Genomic DNA, 23,402 nt, shown 5'->3' with positions numbered 1-23,402 from the left:
CTCTCTCTCTCTCTCTCTCTCTCTCTCTCTCTCCACTTTTCTCTCTCTATGTGATTCTTCTTCCCTCCCTCTCTTTCCTTCCAACTCCATTTCTCTATCCCTCCCTCTCTCCTCCTGTCTCTCAAGTCCTCTCTCATCCTTCCTCTCTCTCCCTTTCTCTCCCTTCCTCTCACTCCCTCTATCTCTCCACCTCTATCACTCTGTCTTTGTTCTTCCCTCCCATATATATCTAGAGTTAATATATATCATCATATATTAATATATATTATAATATAACAAATTTAATATTGTATTAATCCTAAGTTATTAAATTTATAATATTAATATTATAATATATTAATATTAATATTAGATTTAATGATATTTTTTACATAGCATGATAACAAAATTTTCAAATATTATAACTTTGATATGGAAATATTTATGTCTTTAGAGATTTTAATATATCCATAGGATATGGTTTTCCTTGATTCATTTTACAAATATTTAATTAAAAGATTTTGGAGCAAGATTTTTGATTCTATTTGAAATAACTTTTTACTGTATTTTACGAAATGGCATTGACTTTCGTAAAGAGTAAAGATGTTTAAAATTTTACCAAATTTGGAATTTAAATGTAATAAAAAAATTTGTTGAAGGTAAATTTAAGATAACTATTAAACAGATAAGATAATTGTATTACAATACAATTATCTTATGTGTTTAATCATTATTTTATCATATACGTTGAATTTGAATAACTATATAAAATATTTAAATTAATTATTATTTTTTTTAGATTTTTAGTTTTTTTATTTTTATTTTGGCCGACATGAGCAAAATTTCAACTTTGATGATGGACGACAGGCTTACACATCATACTGGGTTGTAGAATGCACCTCTCAGCGCAAAAATAGGTGAGGTGAAATAAATTTTTAATATATGAGTTATTTTAATATTCTCATATATAATATGGATTTCTTTTTTCTTTTTTCATAGTTAGGTTGAGATTACGTGGAGGTCTCTCCCAATATTGGAAGGAAGAATGTTCTTTGCACCTATAGGATGGTGTCACCAGGATTGTAAGTGGCTCCTAGATGTCCATGGGACAAAAAAACCATGATTTTTTTTTCTATTTTTTACTTAGATTTTCTTTTTTATTTCTAGGCTATTTTGTAATGGCCATTTAGATCAAAATGAGTCCAAGTAGAAAAATCAAAATTTTCTTCTATTTTGGAACCAAATCATGGCACTTTCCTTGTGAACTACTCTATAGTAACCAATGCCAAATCATTATGATATTTCTAATAGTTGTGTGTTAGAATATGATCATGTTAGAAAGGATCAATTCTCCTATGAAGAAGAATCATGTAGTTAGTGGAATGGTGAGAGGCAACCTAGGATTCCAATATTCACTGTAGGAAGTTAGTTTCATTGAGGGTATTGAGTGGGAGATATGGAAACATAACCAATGGTGTATGAAAGAAAATTAAGTAATATATAAATAACATTATATGTAAAATAATGAAGGAAAATATATTAAATTAATGTGTTACTAAGTTTTGGAGACTCTTTTACCACACAATTTCACACCCAAAGATGAGCTTAACAATGAGTGTAACAAAAGGAAAAAAGGAAGGTTTTTGGTTGGGGGTGATATATGAAAGAGGATTAAGCACTTTAATCATTGGGTTATGAAGGTCATGGATGCAATCTAAGAGGGTGTTCCAATAAGGATTAACAAATAAGTGATTGCAATGTATAGATGGGAATGGAGTAATAATAGGAGTTCCCCATTAAAACTTAGTTTAATATAAATTAAGTTTTCATTCACATTAGGAGGTCTAGGAATTTAAACTACTTCTTTATGAAGGAAAGTGCAAGCTCTTCACTTATAATATGAGCTCTAGGGCTTTAGTTTCTCTACTTAAAAACAATGCACGACTAACTTTAGCTTTGAAAATCTAACTTGCAATCACAAGCCTATCGAAGGTGCACATAAAACATATAGCACACATAAATATTCCTTATTCCAAGGCTTGGAGCTAGCTTGCTCAGTTCTTCCATTGCAAAAGTTTCCTGAGCACAAATGGAGAGAATAAACATTTATATAGGTTTTAGTTAAACTCTTATCTACAATAATATAATAGTTTTGTCAAAAATATTAAAATATTTACAATAATTACCTATGAGGGTGAATTAAGTTAAGATCCCATAGAAAACTACTTGGATACAATGTTGTAGATGAATATAGTGTTAGAGGTCACCTTCATCCATCTTTATCTTTTATGCAAAGGTATAATTTGAGTGTCATTTGTCTTCCTCATGTGGAAGGCTCTCTCCAAAATATATCTAATTCAATAATAATAATAACAAAAGGCTTGCTTAAAAATCCAAAGTGAGTTTCAACAAGGTGTGCATGAATGCCAAGTGTAAATCTCCATGATTATGGCACTTACATAGAAATAACCACCTCCAAAAAATAATAATATCGCTTGGTCAAGTGAGTAGGGAAATATGAGTGACTTGTCATGTGTGAACCTCCAAGTATGAGGGCACTCTTCAAGATAAGCACGCAAATGCCAACCATCTTCATTATTAACTTCTCTAGAGAATTTTTTGACCAAGAAAATATTAGATGACTTCCTATAACAAGTGTACCCTTGGTTCTTGTAATTTTGTGGAGAATTTTGAATAAATAACCATGAAATGATCCTTATTCTTTTTGTAGATAACTTTGAATAAAATAATCATGAAATTATCCTTAAACAAGTGCACCCTAGGAAACAGTGTCTTTGGCCTCTCAACGGCCTCCATGCACATGTCCTTGAAGAGAGAGAATGGGTGCACCCTTGAAAATGTGGATTAGTGTCCACTTTAACCAAGTCAACCTTGACGTTCTCACCCTAATAGGGGAATCCTTGATACATGTGCAAATGAATCTCCATCAAACTATGATATCTTCTCAAAATGTGTGTAAATTGGCACCCTTTAACCAAATCAAACCATCACTAATCACTTCACATGTGTACAAGGTGTGACATAAGAAGTGGATATATCCTCATAGAGGAGCACGTCACCTAGAGATGTGTGCATAAGTGGATAAAATAGATGAGGTGGATGGGTGATGTGGAGGGTCGAAAACCCTAGGGCGCATGGCAATTAGTATTTCCTAGTCAAATCAAGGTTTAACAAACTCCTCAAACTTGTGTTAAATGATAAGGATGAAGCATGAATGAGGTTGGCATGTGTGAAAAAGGTTAAATTGAGGCTAAAGCGAATTAGAGTTTTGTCTTGTGTTTTTCCTTAACATATGTGCCAAGCACGCCACCTAGAGATGTGTGCATAAGTGGATAAAATAGATGAGGTGGATGGGTGATGTGGAGGATCGAAAACATAGGGTACATGGCAATTAGTATTTCCTAGTCAAATCAAGGTTTAACGAACTCCTCAAAATGTGTTAAAGGATAAGGATGAAGCATGAATGAGGTTGACATGTATGAACAAGGCTAAATTGAGGCAGTAAGGCAAATTAGAGTTTTGTCTTGTGTTTTTCCTTAACATATGTGCCAAATTAGGAGAACCTAGTCTCATGTGCACCCCATGCACTATAAGTTACAACTCTAGTGGCCAAATAGCAAGTGAAACTTAGGAAAAAGGCTTCAATGAATAATCAGAACAATGAAGTGCTAATACCTGCCCCTGTCAATTGGGGTTATCTCAGGTGTTTGGGAGGAATGATTGGGATCCTCCCCACCCAGGTTCAATTCCCACATGTGACATGATGAACTTTGATGTAATGGACGCAATATGTATATTTCTCATATGGAATATATAAACATGTATCTGTGAAAAAAAAACAATGAAGTGCTAATAGGTCAATCCTTGGGCACCCAACATAGGTTTACAACTTAATCAAAATATCATGAACCAATTAGGTGTTCACACTAGAAAAGTAGATGTATGAAAAGTGAGGCATTAATAAGATATAAGACTTAGTGAATTATAGGCAAAATGAATTCTAGGAAATGGAGTGAAGTGGCATGTAGGTTTAATGAATTTTATAGTGAAAGGTTAGATGTTATGTGGTACACAAATCACCTGAGAAAAATGATGAAGTGTGGTGAAAATGTATGTGTGAAGTGGATTTCAATGAGGGAAAAAGTTATAATATGCTTGCAATAAACAAATTGCCTAGGTAGAACTATGAAAATGACATGAACATAAACGAAACTAGGCAAATGTATCACCTCATTAAAAGATACTCATAATATAACCATGCAACACATGGTGAAAGTGACTAGGATGTGACAACGTGACCATCATGATGTTGGTCCATAAAACAAATTATGCACTAGTAAAGTAACCTCCAACAATAATCCAACAATTGAAAACTAGAATCATCCCTACAACCAAGGCAACCACATTATCATCAAAGAGAATTACTATGATCATAATCTAAGAAAATCATTGCATGAAGAACTACTCAAGCAAAAAGGAATGTGTGTATTTGTCGTCCCTCAACATCCCTACAAGTTACCCCTGAAATATGCATTTACCACTCATGTCATCATGAGGGTTAATAACATGGAAACAAATAAGTGGACAAATATGTTTGCATGATGTATGGAAACACCTACGAATTTTAAGAAGCATCCTTAAGTCATTTTAATGGGGGAACCACCTTTAAAATCATTAAAAAAGATATGAAAAATTAAATAAATAAAAAATTCCATAATAAAGGAAACTTAAGTTGGACCTGTTTTAGGTTTTATGTTTTTTTTTTCACATTTCAAAAAATTTCTAGTCAAATTTTTGGGAATCGCCCATATGTCCACCATAAGTGAGAATCATCTCTCATTTTGTGCAAAACATTTTAGATGTCCACCATAAGTGAGAATCATCCCTCATTTTGTGCAAAACATTTTAGATGTCCACCACAAATGAGAATCATCCCTTTTGTGCAAAACATTTTAGACTGTTTCCTCAAGTTTCACTTTTTATTTTTCATTTTTTTAATCATGTTTTTCTCTTTGTTTTGACATCTAGTGAGTACATCCTTGAGTACCTCCTTGATCTTGAAGAGAGTGTCTTTTTTATCATTGATTAAAACCCAACATATTCTACCTAGAAGGAAATTAATTGAATTCAATGGGTTAACTTGAGTGCTTGAGTGCTTAGAGTTTAATGCGGGTGGTTAGAAGATCGATTTATTGAATTATGTGTGTTTATTGTGTTCTCGCTCAATCTCCCTATTGGATTAGAAGTCATAATTAATACTAATAAATTTGCATTAAATATATATAGTAAATTCATACAAAAAATCCAACAATTTTCCACGAAATCTCTTTTTTTCTTTTAAATTATCTTTACATTGCAATAGAAAAGATTTACTTTAGTTTAGAAAAATTATCATCTCTATCCGACCACCTTGGAAACCATACCAGAGGTAGTAAAGTAGAGACTCAAGAAATTTTAAAAATAGATGAGAGTCCATGAAAAACATAGACCAAAACTATTTGTTGTCCCATTTAAGGGGAGACCAATGACAAGAGACAAAAATAACATAGTTTGTGCAAATAAGAAAATTAAAATGAACATGGAAGTAAAGGAAAACATAACTATAGCTCAACTCCATTTATTTCATTGTTTGCCACTTGCATTGGGGCACTGATCATTAGACCAGCATAGATCCATCTTAAATACGGATCTAACATAAGCTGAGAGGGCACATCCTTGTGAATGTTCTTAGGAGATTGATTAGTGGCACTATATTAGACCAGCATAGATCCATCTTAAATACGGATCTAACATGAGCCGAGAGGGATCCAATTTCTTCACACACATTTTTTTTTATGAGTCGACATTATTTAAATGTTTTGTATAGTTTTTTTTTTTTTTTTTTTTTTTTAATTTTGACCGAGATAAGCAAAATTTGAACTTTGATGACCGAACAACAATATTACACATCATAATACGCTGTAAAATGAGCCCCTCCGCTCAATAAACAAACCAATAATTGAAAATTTATCTCAGAATTATAGTCCATACCTCATACCTCATACAGTTAATCAAATACTTATCATTATACCTCTCCAAGTACCAAGCGAGTCTTCTCATTGACACACCAGCCAATGAGGATGAGAACTCTTAGGTCTAGGACTTAGAGGTCTGATGCGATGATATGTGTTAGAGTAATTGAAGGGAAGATTGTACGAAAATTTAAAGCTCAAACATAACACCACTAGATGGGGTGATATGCATTCTACCTCATGGTTCAAGGTAATGATGTGATGATGCAAAGAAAGAGAAAGAACAACAAGAGGCAAAGGAATAACAAGAATACATTTTGCGATCTAAAGGTGGAATGTGGAAATGGAGACAAGGGAAGAACAACTCAAACTGCGCTCCACAGTAGATGCAGTGATGCGAGAATGAGAAAACTCAACCAAGGGAAGAAAGAGCAACAACACTGTGCATTCCACACTCTGCATTCCACACTCTGCATGCGAAATGCAAAAATGCAAATAAGGGAAGAACAATTTGGAATGTCGACTCCACGCTCTGCACTGAATGCAATGATGCGAGAATGTAGGGACTCAACCATGGAAATAAAGAGAAACAAGACTCTCTACATTCTGCATTCCAAGCGCGGATTGCGTTACATGAAAAAGAAAATAAAAAGAACATCTCTTATCTTCCTGTTATATTATATCCAAATCATACAACCTAGATAGATAGACTGATATGAGGATCAAATATGTCACTGTGGAAGACCAACACAAGCAGAATCTCTTCCTATTATATTATATCCAAACCATATAAGCTAGATAGATATACCGATATGAGGATCAATCTGCTACTATGGAAGACCAACACAAGCAGAATCTTCAGAGATTTGATAGATATAACATACATAACATGCTACAAATTATAACCAATCTTTCATCTTTTGTGCTTATATTTTGGGTGTGGGCAGACCAAGATACCAAGAATAGTATGAACATCAAAAGACAAACTGATTGTTCTCTATCATGAGCGAGGACCACCAAACAAAAAGACACTAGACATGCAGTCTTGAAAATTATCGGTGCTCTATCCCTTATTCAGCTTTCAGCCTACAAAACAATTTCAAATTGACTTGGACAAAAGACATGTTCAAGGGAAGCAGGCAATGAAAGCTACAACACATTTCAAATTGACTTGGAGAAAAGACATATGTTCAAGGCAGGCAGGCCATAAAAATATGGGCAGAAGCATTTTTAATAACTTGTAGGCGTGATAGAATGCTCAAATAGAAGAATACAAGGTATGCACTACAGCAAGTACCCTCTTTGCACTGATAAACTTGCCAAAAGGCATGCTCTACAGAAGTACCCTCCTTGCATTGATAAACTTGCCATTTTAGGAATAGGATGATTCCAACACAATAACTTCTTTGGATCATAGCAAATATGTTAGATATGTGTTATATTCTTTGCAGGACTAGACCCAAGAGTTGTTACGCTGTGCCGGATGCAGGGGGGCAGCACACTGAAAAAAAATAAAAAAATTGGGCGGACCCATCCATGGTTTTGCGCATGATAGTTTTGCCCATGGTATTTTGTACATCCAGTCAAAGGAACTACAGTTATGTTCTAATGCAAGGTTAATGGATTGGGGGTTTATGAATGCTTCAGTATGTATATAATGTATTGTAACATTGCAAGGAATATAATGAAAAATCAATCCGGTTTTCCCGTTTTTGGGTTCCATGAGAAAAATCGGTGTATATTTTATGTTCTTACCATTGAATATTTTTGTTTTTTAAGAATTCGTTTGCAAATAATTTTTGTACAGGGTTAAAATTTTCAAAACACACGATGCCATAGGTTTGTAAGAAACATATTGAGGTTAAAAGGGATCACAGAAAATCCAAAAATCTGACCATGCTGGAGTAACTCCCAAATATAATCAACACCCAATAGGCAATAACAGAGATAATCCAACAACAAAGAATAGATCCTAACATTTTAAAGAAAAGCTAATCTTGAAGTAGATGATCCATACTCTCTCATTGATCAGGGATTAATTCGGTAACAACAACGAATTGTCCATATATTTAAGGATTGATCAATATTAATTGAAATCTCTAGGATAAAGATGTCTTTAACAATTCAAGGAGAAACCCAATTTGTCAGCAATAATAGCTTAGAGAGAGAAAAAAAAAGTTTAATTATCAAAGACAAAATGTTTCTGTTGGATAGAACAGAGGATAAATATTACGTCCGCACTGAGAATGGGATAAAGAGGTAAATCACCTCATAATATAGCAAAGAGCAGTAAGAAAGAATTAAGTGGCAAATTGCCTAATAATACAGTATAGAGTGATCACATGATGTTCATCGTGACAGATCTAATAATCAATCATAGTAAAGAACATTTTTTTGATGGAAAAGCCATTCCACCACCAATAATATGAACAAATCTCAATCTATACATTACACACACTGGTTCTAATTCAATCTTTTTCCCTTGATACAAACGGGAATAATTCACCTTGACAAATAAACATTTGAAACTCGCAGTGGCTCCCTATTCATGGAGAGGACCAATATAACAGTAAACCATCATCATCATGATGCTATTACATCTTTGACTTTGTCCCAGAGAGTTGCAAAGACGATGAGAAGCTGTCATACTGAACAACAACAACAGCAACAATGGTATATTTAGTAATTAGAGCGATCTATGTATAGCACGATACATACTCAGCAGCTATACTAATGCCAAACTCACTTAACACCATGGTTTAGCTACTTCTATTTCCAAGACCTTTTACAGGACAAAACGAGTAGACCCTTGTAAGCATCATCATAAATAAATCCTCCGCCACTGTGCACTGCAAGACTGGAGAGTGGATAGTGCTGTTCGTGAAAACTGCCAATGCATGTTTGGTTTTCTAAATTTTGATGGATTACAGAATGGTGGTACTAGTCTGAATTTAGGTATCAAAGTCCTTAAGAGCTGATGGATTTTGTTCAATTTGGAGTAGTAACACTTGCTTTGATACTTTGGCAAGAAAAACAAGTTTGAAGTCTGCAGTTCATTCTCCTCTACCTTTTTATTGTATCCTTTGGCATGTGTATGTCTCTGTATGGGGTTTTTGGTTAATCTACTTTCTAGTTTCTCAATGAATAATATGTGCATTGGATCTATCAAGCTAAGCGTCATCTTCCTCTTCTAGTTGGTAGTATTTTCAAGTGTAATTCTGGTCCGAGGTTTTGATTTGATGAGGTTCACTGATTTATGAATCTGATAGTGCTTGCTTGCTTTGTCTTAGAAAAATGGAATCACACGTCGGATTAGCTTTGAGCAATCTAAATTCTGTAGGACATAAATTAATCAATTTTTAAAAGAGAATCAACAAAAATTTGGAAAAAAACAGTACTTAAATGGCATAAAAAGGCACCCAACCAATCTAATTCTGAAAGTATATAAGGTTAGAGTCACTGTTATTACCTGAATTGCTAATGCATTTCCTTCTCTCAATATCAGCTCAATGTTATCAAACGCTCACTAGTGCTCCTCTTGAGCTAGCCACATCTTTTTCGGCTTGAGATGTTCGGGATTTTCGGCCAAACATCAGAAGTCTTCTGAGCCCTTTGGCAGTGCTTTCTGAATTGCCCCATTTTTTACGGGAATTCGCTGAATCTGACTTGCCATTGTCAGTTACAGGGGAGGCTGACGGTGGAAGCGTAGGCACATTCTGTAACTGTGGACTTGATTTTGGAGGATCGGAGGCAGTGGCAAGAGGATTGCCAAATTCAAAAATTCTTACCTTCGGAGTAGATATTTCTTCAGAGGCAATATCATTTCCGGATGTTAATCTGAACTCAAAACTGTTTGACGCCGGATCATCAGAAGATGAGTTATGGACAACCGTTGTTTCAGTAGGTTCCTCAAGATCACGTTTCTGGAGCTTGAAAGATGGAGCTTGAAAGCTGTTCCTACGATCTGGCTGCATATCAAGTTGCCTCGAGTTGGGAGAATGTGACGTAGCCACCTGAGTTAGAGGAGTTGAGGCAGCTTCAGCGACCTCAACAATTTCAAATTCTTCATCTATTAAACCTTCCACTGTTGTGGCATGGCAATCTCTAGACTGCTGAACACGGTCCAACTTCAAGACAGGTAATGAGCTGGTTGAATCTCGAGTCGCAAAATCCCTTGAATTGATTGAACCCTGTCCTCTCTTTCCAGAATTACAATCTAGTGGAGAGATTTCTACCTGTTCTTTATCTTCTACCGTCTTCGAATGGTCTGATTTCAGTGGCTGACTAATTTCCTCACTTTGTGACGTGGAATCATTAATATGCTTCTCTGTAACATATACATCTATATTCTCCTTGGACTTGATAGTTACGGCATTACTATCCAGGTTACTTTCTTCACAGTTGCGCAGGGCCTGCATGGCAGCACTATCAGGGTGATTTTTCTGGCTGCTTTTCAAATCTAAGGGAACTTTTTGGGACCCGCCATTTAATTTGCTTACAGGTGAAGAGATCTTCTTTGCAACGACTGACTGTTTTTTCTTTGAATTCAAGCTATCCAAGTCATTTGCAGATGACTTTGAAACCATGCCATTGGCTTTTAATCTATCACCCCGTTCCCCCATCTGCAAAAATAAAACTGGGTTGCTTTTCTTCTTAACATTAGAGATACTGCCATTTTCTTTGTTTAAAATATTTGACCCATTTGAATCCATCGCCTTTTCATTGGAGCCCTTTGTAACAATCTTAGAAGAAATGGATGATTTACCATTAGCTTTTACATCATCGTCGTTTTCTGTCTTGCTAGAAATAGCTTGTCTACTGCTCTTCTTAACATTGTCTGGAGTATGTTTCATTGGAGCAGCTAACCTTTTGTCTCGAGGAATCGACATTTTCTCTCTTCAATCTTGACTGAGAAGAAATGGATTGACTAACAGTTTCCTTCGACTGGTTTGATTTCTGTTTATGCGAACTCAATCTGTTGATTGCTTCAGTAGAGACTTTTTTGACTGGCGCAGGAAGAGAATGTGCAGTGCTTAGGCGAGGAGTATTTCTACTTTTCTGAAAACTTAAAGATAATTTAGTTGTTGGTATATGCTTCAGTTGTTGCTGCCTTGACAAATGGGAGTTGGTTGTTGACTTATTTACACTTGAAGCTGTTCTTCCTGCTATTCGTTGTTGCCTCTGTATCTTCAGATCTTCAATCCGTTTCCTCTCCTCCTCTTCCTGAATAGAAGCTCTCCACCAAAAAAACATGTTAGAAATATATATGCTACTGGAGAAATATGTTTTAGACCATAATCCAGCACAATGCAGCTAGAACAAACCAACTTCTTTCATAGTTTATAAAGTGAAACTGGTTAAAAGACCGAAATTTTTTGAAAAACATATATATGAATACCTTCTCCGTTTTAGTCTTTTGTAAACCTGCTTTAAAGGAACGTAATTCTTGGGCACGCAACTGTGCTTCGGCCAATGGGGTTGACTTTGCTGATTTTCCGCTCCTTACAGCCATTTGAACTCCTTTCTTTGCTGGGACTTCTTCTATTGCTTTCAACTGCCCATCCTTGCATCCCATTTTCATTCCTGGTAGTTCCTTGACAATTTTATCATTTTGTTTCCTTGGCAGAGACCTCTGTTCATTCACCTGACCATTACAATCTTCATCAAGATACATGTTATCAGCATTGTTGACTAAAACTTGGGGATCATTATCTGTCACAGGATTCCATGCTTCCCTTATGGAGTCTCTTTCAGAGTTTCTCTCCGGAATCATAAACAATTCAGCAGGTTCCCAGAGAATAGAAGTTTCAGATTTGTTTTTTGGTACATTATAGGAAAGATGTTCGACCTTCTCAATTGGTGTAGCCTCAGAGTCCATATTTATGTCAGTCATCCATTCTCTATTGGCATGTTCATGTACTGTAGATCTGGTTGGGACCATGAAAGAATCATCAACTAAACATCGCCCATTATATTTTTCTCTGTGCAGTTGGTCACTGTTCCCAGTAATTGTGTGCTCATCATCAACCCTTGCACCCCATTGTGAATCAGTATTAGCTAATTCCATTTCAGTATGTTGTTTAGATACAATAAATGAGTCATCTGCTGCTGTGCTCTTGAGAATGGATAATTGCTCTCTCTGATAAGTGAGAGCAGTGTCTTCTACAAGCATGGTAGAATTGACCCTCTCAGGGAGCAGCAACTTCTCATCTGATATAGTCTTCTTGATTTCTGGCATAGCTTTGGCACCAATGGCTTCTAATTCAAATATTGTTTTCAAACCAGTATCTCCTCTCGTCATGTGATCTTTAGTGCCCATTCCTGGCTCAAGTAAAGCATGGTTGTTTGTTGATCTGTCCAATGAGCCTAGATTGCTTCCAACAAAATTGTTGCCATTACTAATGGTTGCACACTTTTGTCTATCATCCTCTGCTACTGCAAGGAAGGAATCATTGTTGTCAATCATAGATTTGCTTTCAGACGATTCATCATTTCTGAGTAAACACTTCTGGAAAAGCTGCCAGCTTGAATTCTCATCATTTACACCTTCATTTTCGGTGCTCAGCTCATGTTCCCCATCTTTCTTGTTGTGAAATCCTTTTCTCTTTGACAATCTGCCAGTGTGCTTTTGGTTTTTCTCTGAAAGACCAATCATATCACCAACTTTCTGCTTAAGGTCATCCCTTGAATCACTATCACTCTCAGAGTTGGATTTGTCTGAAACATCTTCTTCAGCTATTCCATTATATCCCTTTGAAGTAACATAGTTGATGTTGCGAATCACTACCATGCCTGAGCGTTTATTGCCTGAGCGTCCAGTCCGAATCCTTCTCCTTCTCGAAGAGGACTTTCTGTGTGGGGAAACAGACATTTTTGAATGTTGAACCATAGATTCATTCTCCAGATCAGAATGTTCACCTTTGTCTATGAGAGATTGAGATCTTGAGAAAGATTCGGTACTTCCTACCTCTGTTTCATCTGCAGCATTTTGTTTCAACCCTGACATATTAGACAGACCACTTGATTCTGCCCTTTGAGCTGGACCAAATCGAGGATCTCCAATGTGCTGCGGCCAGTAAGGATTTCCAGGATAACTTTGATAATATGGAGAGCCAAGCTGAAAGTTTTGCATTGGAAGTCCATGAAAACCTTGCAATGGAGGTCCATGCCCAGCAATATGAGATTGAAAATTCTGCATATATTGCAGAGGCTGAGCTGGCCATCCAGGCATTGTAGACTGCTGAGCATATCCTGGAAGATATCCATTACCTCCGGCCATCCCTGCAGATATTCCCTCCATGGAAGATTCATTATCTGGTTATTAAGCATCCAAGCAATTCATATCAGCAATTCCTTAAGACAAAAGCTAACCTAGAGTACCAAAATCCTTCAAAGTGCATCAAAAATAGTAACAAAAAAAAACCTTTATTATGATTTGAGTCTGCATGGTGTCCATTTGCATTTGGCAGGGTTACTGTTTCACTCAAACTGCTTTGCTTGCTCAGGTCATCACAAGCAGGATGAACCTTGGACTGACTAACAACAGAGTTGCTGGTCAGAATGATCCCAGAAGCTCCCACAACAGGAGTTTCAGCTTGAACTGAAGAATCTTCAATGGTGTTTAGTTCCATCTCTAACCAAACCCCAACTTCTTGTTTTCTCTTACGTAGGTCCATAATGTTCAAGCATGCCTTCCTATTGGATATGCAACCAGTCAGTTCCTCAGGTCTAAAATGCATTTTTTTCTCTAAAATTAATTAATATCACAGCAAATGAATAATATATTTCCTTAGTAAAGGCTACCCAGTAAGTAGAAACCAGCTCTCTTGCTTTCATCTTAACATTACCAATTTGAGTCTGTGACTCTAAGGTTAATGCATTTCTCTATTTTCTGCCTATGGCCTATTTATGAGATACAATTCTATGTGTATTCAAGTAATAATACCTCAAACGAAAAGCCCCAAAAATCTCTGCAAATGAGACAAGATCAGCCATATATTGAGTATCAAAGCCGGCTGCCGCAGCTCTAGCATATGCCATTCCTTGTTCTTTCTGCAACATCATTTTTCGGTTCTCTAGTACACGTAACAGCTGTATTCTGACCAAAAGAAAGAAGATTGATGTTATTACGTGGTATATACTCATCCAACTTGTAATACATGAAATAAAACTAATGCAGAATCTGTTGATTTTGTTTTGTAACTTCTCTGAAAAGGATTGAAAGTGCCCTTACTTTGAATTTTCTCCTTGTGCAGGGAGGGCTTCATCAACTAATTCTCTTCTTGGCTGACACAACATCATATTCATATCATAACCCAACCCTATGCCAAACTTATCTAAAATCCTCAATCAGTACTTTATTACTCCAATGACCAAGTCACTAGTCTCATGCCTGACATAAAAATGTAGATATAAGCCATCAATGTAAAATATAGAACTTCCTGTATTGGACATACCTTATAAGCAACAATTTGCCTCTCTAGGTTTGAATCAACCATCATCTTGTTGGCTGTAAAAGTCCATGCAAAACTATCAGTTAAACAAAGACATCAACTTCAAAACCAGCTGTGCAGACAGGATAGAAAATAAGGACATATTGATATTATCTCTTACAAAAGTCGAAATCAAAGAAAAAACTCAAAACTAAACTCTCAACCTTAAATAGCCTTGTCTATTGATAACTAGTAGGAATCAGCTAAGTCAAATGGTTCAGGTTAAGTTCGGGTTTGGCAATGATTAGGTTTGGTTTGAGTTTGAATTTTTTAATGAGGTGTGGATGAGATTCACCATTAGATTTGTCTCTATACATTTTCTTATGCATGTACATATATTAACTTTGAAATGAAATATAACATAAAATAGTAAGATATCAACATCAACAAACATAAAAAATGCTATCATGGACTTGGAAACTGCAAGGATAGATTACAAGTTTGAGTTGTGACATAAGTCTTTATGAGTTTTAAGCTATGAACTTGGTCAATGGCTATGAGGTTCAATGAAAAATTTTTAGGTTCACCAAATTTGAACCTCAAGGTTGAAGTTTGGCGAACCTTCTGAAATGACCTAATACCAAAAAGGAAGGCATATTACACAGGGAATCTCTGCTGCAATATGCATGAGAAACTCAGAAATTTAGACATGGAACTGCAGCCTGAAAGAGCACATGAAAACACTGCAACAACTTCAATTCTCAATATCTAAGCTTAATATCATAGTTATATTGGGGGGTTAGTTACATGGATCATGAGCAATAAAATCAAGGGATGACCTCTTAGGTTATTTAAGTCGTCTTTTCTTCTCCGAGAAAGATCAGCCACCACTAAAAGAAGTTGAAGCTTTAGCCTTTGATCATGCATAATGGGTTTAGTATATTGCCTTCACAAGAGCTGCATTCCTAACAAAAAGACCTGGTTTCACATTGTGCAATATAGTATAGACACACCAACATGAAAGATGCCACAACAAGATCTACTCTGTTGCAACTTACAATCAGAAAGACCAGCTGCACGACTTTGTAGGGAGAGGCTACATATGGCCTATATCATTTGATCATTAGAAGGTTGCTATGTTGACTTTGGACAATTCTTGGCAATTCTTTATTGAGCCATTTTAGAACTGAACAAACTCATGTCATATGCAATCTGCCAGATAGAAGATGCTGACAAAACATCCTAAAAGATAAAACTATAGTGTCTCCATGCCATTTTTTGAAACATGGCTAGCAATCTGTTGTATAAGTTTCAACCTTAAACTTGAACCTTAAATGGTTGACAAGGTAGCCAATAGTCAAAACAGTGCGTGTGTAAACTAGCATGGATCTGCTTCAAATAATTGACACAATATATTAGTGATACTACTTAGTATGCATAAGTCACTCTATATAAGCCCCAAGGGATAGCTCAATTGGTCGAGTTCCCGTTGCTAAGTACCTTCCGTATTGGGAGGTCACGAGGTCAAATCTCCTCGACGCCCTCGGGGTTAGGCCTGTTAAGATTAGCCGACGGGCAGATCCCTTCGGGTGGATCTGCCCCGATATTTCCCGTGGATGTAGCGACCACTCAGTGATCGTGAACCACAGTTTTAAAAAAAAAGTCACTCTATATATTTAAGGTTATTTGTATATCACTGGACTGATCTTTGTGCCTAATGAACTTGCTGTGGATATCCAATGTCATTTATTTGGGCCTAGCAATGCTTAAAATCTCATGTTCAGTGAACCCACAGGGGTAATGCTATGTAATGCCATTGTCTTTGTAAATGCAACTAGAGTAGTGGGGCTAGATGGTTTGTGTATCATGGTATTAATATTTCTGTCTTCTGGGCCTACAATGGTGATGGAGTGTAGGTTTTCTGGGCCCTATAGTCCCAAAACTGTAAAGAAAACGTATCATGTAGACCTGTGGAGCTCATTTTACATGGGACGGGACCATTATAGGGCTCAAGAAACCCCCTTTAAGATTCATATTTTTAACCAAATCTTAGCTATGGCTTGGGTATTGGGGGTCAAGCCTGTAGAAAACAAATTGTTTCCCAAAATATTGTTCATGTGAGTTTGGAGACCGCCCCCTTCATCTTGAGAGCATCCTTAGGTTTATTAATTATCTTCATAGACTCCAATCTATAGGTGACTTGATCCCATGAAAACAGAGGTATCCTTACTTGTTGCTCTCTAAGGAGACTGCCTCTCACAGTCTTTAGGAGCAAAGGTGATCTAGGTGTTCTAAGGCCTCTCCACTCCTATAGTTCATGAGTATCTAATTGACCATATGCTCCTTTTAGGTACTCTTTAGATGTCCCTTCTCACCTTCTCTCCCTAAAAGGGGGTATTAAGAGGGAACTAGAAAACACAATTATTGACAATTTATCTATGTTACTTGGGTTTTCCCCTCTCAACTTCTTGTCCCCAACCTAGCCTTTTAAGCAACACATCTGTTACAAACTATTGATGTTCTTATTAATCATTTAGACTATCTATGAAAACATGGCTCACATGGTCTTAAGATCCCTCTTGTTCAGTTGAGGGCATGTTCTTACCAGTTGCAATTCAAACAGATCACCATATCCCCTAGGAAGACATGACTTGCAAACTATGTTCCCTGCAAGAGGTTGAGGATGAGGAGCATTTCATTTTCAAGTGTCCCATTTGTTATAAGAACCAAAGCATATTCCATCATCTTTATAAAGACTCAAGCAGATCCCTCCCTACATTTTTCCATTATACTAAGTACAGATACTTGGCCTTCTTTCACAAACAGGTGGTTATCCTCATTCAAGAATCAGCATGCTTTTCATTGCTCCTCTAGAACTAAGAGATTTGTCACATCCTTCTTTCTACACATCTATTTTTTCATTTAATGACTTTGGTCAACATGGGCAAGGGATAACTATGCTACATGACATATTCAATGGGAAACATTCTGACATGCTATGGAAGTCAACCTTCAGGCTTCAACTAAGATGCCATGTGTAAGGAGCATCTGTTTTTCCAATGTCACCCACATCTTGCACCTAACTCCACCCACTTTTGGCAAGCGCTAGCACAAAAACAAGCATGAACATGAGCACAAGCATAAGTATGTCATTGTAGATACCTAAACCTTGGTTAGGGCAATAACAACACTGTACTTTCACTTCCCCAACAAGCCAACATTTACCTTTGACAAATCTTGGCTATTGAGAGCATGAAGTATCACACAAATACTACAGATATTAGCATGGACAATAGCAAATCAATCGAACTATGGTTGGTTTGTATAAGGGTTGTTACTTCCTCCCATGCCCAACCTAATTCTCATTCCCAAAGCACATTACCAGATTTTTCTTATTTAGGAGTTTCTATGCATTAGACATTAGGAGGGATTTCGTACAATGCTCTCAAGTGCCAACCTCACCCAGCCAACTCCTCTCAGTGCAAGCCATTCTCTAAATGACATTATCAAGCTCAATATTGGTGACTTCACAATGGTTGATAGGAATACAGGCACTCCTACTTCAAACAATGACCAAAGACCGTGTTGCCTTCAATGTTTTACTCGTGGTTTGATTGCTTTGCTCTCATCATTTTGGTATCACGTGTTCTGTTTGTCTTCCTCTCTAGGGCTGTACTTTACTTCATTGTCTAGGGTTTACCCATTTTGGGTTGAACACACTTTTATTTCTTACTAATTATTTGCTTATTTTTTATTTTAGGGAGGAGATTCCCTAAGAATTCCTTTTTCTTTGTCACTACTTGTGCTTTTGACTCCCAATGACCTAGTTTGGTTTTTAGTGGACATTAATATAAAAGTTAGTTTCATTTTTAATGAAGTCAGATAGGGTGATGGAGCCAGATGGATGGACAAATAAATTTTCCCCTATCTATTTATAGATAGTTAATGACATAATTTGAGGAACAACAAACGGTTGCAATACACAGTACAATAGTTGCATCCAAGAAAACAACTTGCATATGCAAGAGATAGCATTCGTTACGAAACTATTAGAACACCAGTGCCAAAAAGGATGTGCCCCGTTGGAAGGAAAACTGAGATGGTTGAAGAGTCATGAATATTGATCTTTACTGATTGAAATTGTTTGTTCACTGGGCATCTTGTTTGACAAACTCTAATTAATAAATTAAGCATTGGGAGTACCAAATTAAGGCATGCAAGGGTTTGATTTGTTTGTAAGGGAAGCTGATTGTTACCTTCTGCTATGTCCAAGTATAGGTCAATAAATGGTATTTGACCCATCTGATTTCTTTCTTGATGATCGTCTCTTTCCCCTGTGGGTGTTTCTATAAAAGAACATCAATGAGAATACTTTTGAGGATTGTTAGGATGATTTTCAAATACCATTAGCACATTCATTTTCAACTATATAATGAAAAACACCTCACCAAAAATAATATTTGTACCTAGCAACAACTATGCCATCAAATGTAGTAACTCTTTATAAAATATCCTTCACACCACACCCTAGTGATTTGCCTTTCCTCTGGAAATCAACTTATGTCTCGTGAACATTGCATCTATGGAGAATGGTGCTTTGTATCTAAATCTAAAATTATAGAACTGAAGCTCCTATATATAGAGAAAAACCTTTATCACAAAGAAAAGATTATGCTGATGACGTATCAAATACAAGAAGATTGAGACATTGTTTGAGGCTATTTCCCAGCACTATTATCAAGAACAGAGAACTTAGTTATAGCCAAAACTATAAAGCTCAGCTCTACTCTGCACAAAACAGTGTATGTCACTTTGACTCTTCATATTGTTCTCCAGTGAAGTTTCTACATCAATCAGCAGTCATGATATACTCCAGAGCTCCATGAGCTCTTTCAGCAAATTTATCTCATAGAAATCTATTTCCTCACACAACACAAGCCAAGGAAGTGATGACATATCACTTCCTCTTCCATGACTGCCGATGCTCAGTACCTACATATGATTGTAAATGGGAGTACTAAGTATGACCTTGACTACTAGGACATGTTTGGACCTGAATGCCCACAGATTTTATTCCCAAGGTCCAGGAAACAAAAAACAAGTGCCCACTGCCCATGGTTATAGTATCCCGGTTCTATGACAATACAGAAAGGATTTCATTGTTTAGGGCAAAAAGAGAGCAAATGCCCACAAAAGAGAGTGAAATCAATTGGCTTAGATTTAACTTAAATGTTAATAAAAAAATACACTTGAATAACTTTACTTTCAGGCTTCAGCCAGAGTACTACAAGGTTAAGAGGTAACTTATTGTTTTTATACTGTATCAGTTCTTGTTTGATCAGTGATACGGATAATGATATACATATATGCCCAGTATGAATTCATTTGAAAGAGTTGGACAAGATGAAATAGTCTGTCCTGAACTGCTAATCAGAGGGATAGCTCACACATTAAACGCATTCGATGATATATTCATCAACATAAGCTCTTTATGTACACATAAGAGACGATAATTTTATTAACGCCAAATGAGTGATCAAGACTAAAAGTACAGACAATGTGAATTCACGGTGGGAGTGTGAAAACAACTCCTACGACTACCTTACGAAAAGCAGAGAAAGAGCTAATTAACTAGCCATTGTAAACACCAGTAATGCAGATATAAAACCAAAGCAATGTCGAGCATACAATGCAGATGTGAAGGTGTCCTAGGGCCAGCAGTAGAATTAGGGGAGAGAGAGACAGAGAGGATGGCTCCGGATCTTTATGTTAAAGACCAAGAACGTCAAAATGGTTCTTAGTTTGCAAATTTGTCAAGAGACAATTGATCTAGGGATGATATCATAAATGATGATTCTATAGTATCGAAAGTATGACAACAACGCTGGGAAATCTTATCAGATCTGGTTACCAGAAAAATATATACAGGTTCACAATACTACAGATGACTACAATGGAACATAGGAAACAGTATATTTAGAAACTATGGAAACAATCAATCACCAAATGAGAGAAACACGAATAGAAAAGTAGGCCACTCAAAAAACTAAAGACGGAAGGAAACTTTGGCAATGAGGTATTAAAGAGATGAAATTCTAGAGCATTTGGACTAGAGTTCACGTGCTCTGTAATGGACAAGCCCGCTATTTAAATCACAGAACATTCACCTACCTTCTGTTGTTCTGCTTGCACCAGCTTTGGGGGGCTTCTCAGTAGCCTGCAAAACCAAAAAAGTTAAATGGCTTAATGACATGGCATGAAAGGAATCTGGCAATGTATTGAAATGGCTCGGAGCAATAATTAAGTGTTCACCGCCGAAACCTCGCTACATTGGACACTAATCGATTCTGCAATCTGTACAATTTCAAGTTCAATCGTGTTAACCCGTTCAAGGACCTCTGGAGTGCTCACGAACCGGACAAACCTATGCAACACAAAGCATTGTCAAGAAACCTGATGAGAACATGCATCATAAACCTCTGGTTCGAACCCACTGCACATTCGGGCAGATCCCAAGTCACTAACAATAAAACCCTTCATCAAAATTGTAAAATTCTTAAGTGACATCAATTATTCTACAAAAAAAATAGATCAGAAAATCTCTGCATTGGACTCATTATTCATATGAGTAGAACCCTTCTAAAAACTTTAAAATCTTCACAAAAATTGTAAAATTGTAAATTGACAACAATTAATCTTTTCTCCACTCCAAACTGTACTAAAATGGATCACGAAACCTCAGAAATGAACTCTCAAGACTCATATGGGTAAAGATCCAATCTACCAACTAAAAAATCTTCATGAAAATCGCAAAGCTAGGAATTTACATCAATTGATATTTTCTCCACTCCTCCAGATACAAAAATTCCGCCTACCTTTCAACTGTACCTTTGGTAAACCAGGATCTCTCATGTCCAGCAGGCACCTCCAGTATAATTGAATACCCACCCTTGTCAAACTGTTCCTCAGCTGCCTTAAGATGGCATACAAATGGCTTCACCAGCCCTGATGCCAGCTTCAGGCTCAATCTTCCGCTCCATACAACAAGCTCACACCTGACAAAATCACCCCACAGAGATAAAACCACTATGAATGCCACACAAACCCATGCCAATGATGATGTTTTGTAAACCTTTCTACCACTACAATGGAGTTATGAATCCATATGATACATACAATGAAAGTTCTCAGAATGCTGGTTTACCTTGTTCTAGTGGGAGTGAGCTGAAACACAGCAGAATCCAGGACAGTACCCCCCTCCATCTTCTGAAATTCAGAGACACTGTTCTCAATTCAAATCCCAGCTAGGTACATAACACAGAGAACCTAAGCTCAGTCAGCCATTGTGGGTCTTAGTCAAATAAACTAAAACACACATGAGAGGTAGCTCTCAGCTGAATGAGGATGGATGCCAAAGTCTACATACACACAAACCCAACCGAATCACGGGCCCTGCACAGGGAGTGCCAACTGGATTGATATGTGAGCAATTAATTAATGGGCTTCGCCACTGGGAATCCAGCTGACACAAAGTAGAACAACCCCACTGGCAAATTCCCCTGCATTTGACGGAAACTTCTACGTCACTCCTCCTGACAGCATAACTGTCCAGAGTACGTTTTTGTGCTGCTGACAATCCAGAATTATCACCTGTCACCTGCCCACAAACCGCGAGTCCCGACGATGATGGAAAGGTAGAAGGCTTTGAGGCTTGTTTTTATGGGTTTTTTTTTATTTAATTTGTTTTATCTTTTACAGAATTTTAGAGCTAACAGGCGTGCCTTTTTTGGTTTTCCTGGACTCCAGAATCTCGGAATTACAAGTCCAGATTGTTAAATTATATGATCAAGTTGTTTCAATGAAATTTATACTTTTAAAGGTGGGAATTTTCACATTTTTATGGTTGAATTTGAGAATTTTCACATTTTTATGGTTGAAATTGAGATTTTATCACTGAATTTGATAATTTATCGTGTGAAAAAAAATTCTGCACAGCTTCAACTTCAAAAAGCACGAAGTGAGTACTGTTTGGTGTCGGCAGATTCTGTCACATGACGGCCCAATTTGTTCGTTCTCAAAAAAAAATTATGGGGAGGCATCGTCGGCTGTGCATGTGGCCACGACGGTCTCCATCGTGTTAATATTATATTTCCAACTTTTTCCAATAAGTGATATTAGCGTGTAGAAGAGAGTTGGCTTCATAATTAAGCCCAATAATTGGCTCTCTTTTCCTATGCACATGTCCTTCTAGGGGTACAACAATGCCAAAAGAAGTTATTTATTTATTCTCCCTATGAATGACTAGGATGTCTTTGTGGCCAATTATAAACCTGTCAGAATTTAACTCATTGTTTTGTACATGTGCATCTTCCTCAAGGAAGAAGTGGTTCAATTACCATTGGTTGTTAATTTGATGGTAAGTTTTTCGTTGGAAATTTAAAAAAAAATGTTTTATGAAATTGATAATGGAAAAAAAGTTTAATTAGTTTAGAATTTTTTAAAATAATGTTTAAAAAAATCAATTTAAAAAAAGTTGAGTTGCCAATAATTTGATGGAATTTTTTTGCCAGTGAGTTGGAAATTTTAAAAAAAGTGTTTTATGAAATTGATAATGCAAAAAAATTTAATTAATTTAGAATTTTTAAAAATAATATTTTAAAAAAATCAATCTAAAAAAGTTGAATTTATTTATTTATTTATTTATTTATTTTTATTTTTTTTCCGAAGGTGGCAAAACCTATCAAACTCAGGTGTCAAACCAACAGTGAGGACAGCCATCTCTGGCTGCTATCCGCGAATGTCGGTTTGACTCATCACCGTTATCAAGGAAAACCACGCCACCTGTAATAACCCTAAGGGTAAAATTTATTTTTCCTTTATTTTCAAAATTAATTAAAATTTATTTTTTCTTTTATTTTAAAAATTAATTACACCACATTTATTGGATGGAAATTTAAAT

At 36.4% G+C, this 23,402-nt stretch overlaps 1 protein-coding gene across 1 annotated transcript; it reads right to left on the bottom strand.

The window, feature by feature from the left end:
- Window positions 1-8,176: 8,176 nt before the first annotated feature.
- LOC149208016 (uncharacterized) lies at window positions 8,177-22,244 on the bottom strand. The gene is given in 12 exon segments (XM_089395905.1): window positions 8,177-8,659; window positions 9,481-10,880; window positions 10,882-11,234; window positions 11,410-13,325; window positions 13,435-13,706; window positions 13,957-14,109; window positions 14,245-14,297; window positions 14,468-14,520; window positions 20,615-20,660; window positions 20,756-20,867; window positions 21,319-21,498; window positions 21,648-22,244. Coding segments are annotated over 11 exon segments (4,551 nt in total). The 5' UTR covers window positions 21,707-22,244; the 3' UTR covers window positions 8,177-8,659; window positions 9,481-9,526.
- Window positions 22,245-23,402: the final 1,158 nt, after the last annotated feature.

This window comes from Pinus tabuliformis, chromosome 1_2 (assembly GCF_031772625.1).
Source record: "Pinus tabuliformis cultivar Carrire ecotype Pingquan chromosome 1_2, CPIR1, whole genome shotgun sequence".
NCBI classification, from domain to species: domain Eukaryota; kingdom Viridiplantae; phylum Streptophyta; class Pinopsida; order Pinales; family Pinaceae; genus Pinus; species Pinus tabuliformis.
This window is presented reverse-complemented; position numbering and strand designations above follow the sequence as displayed.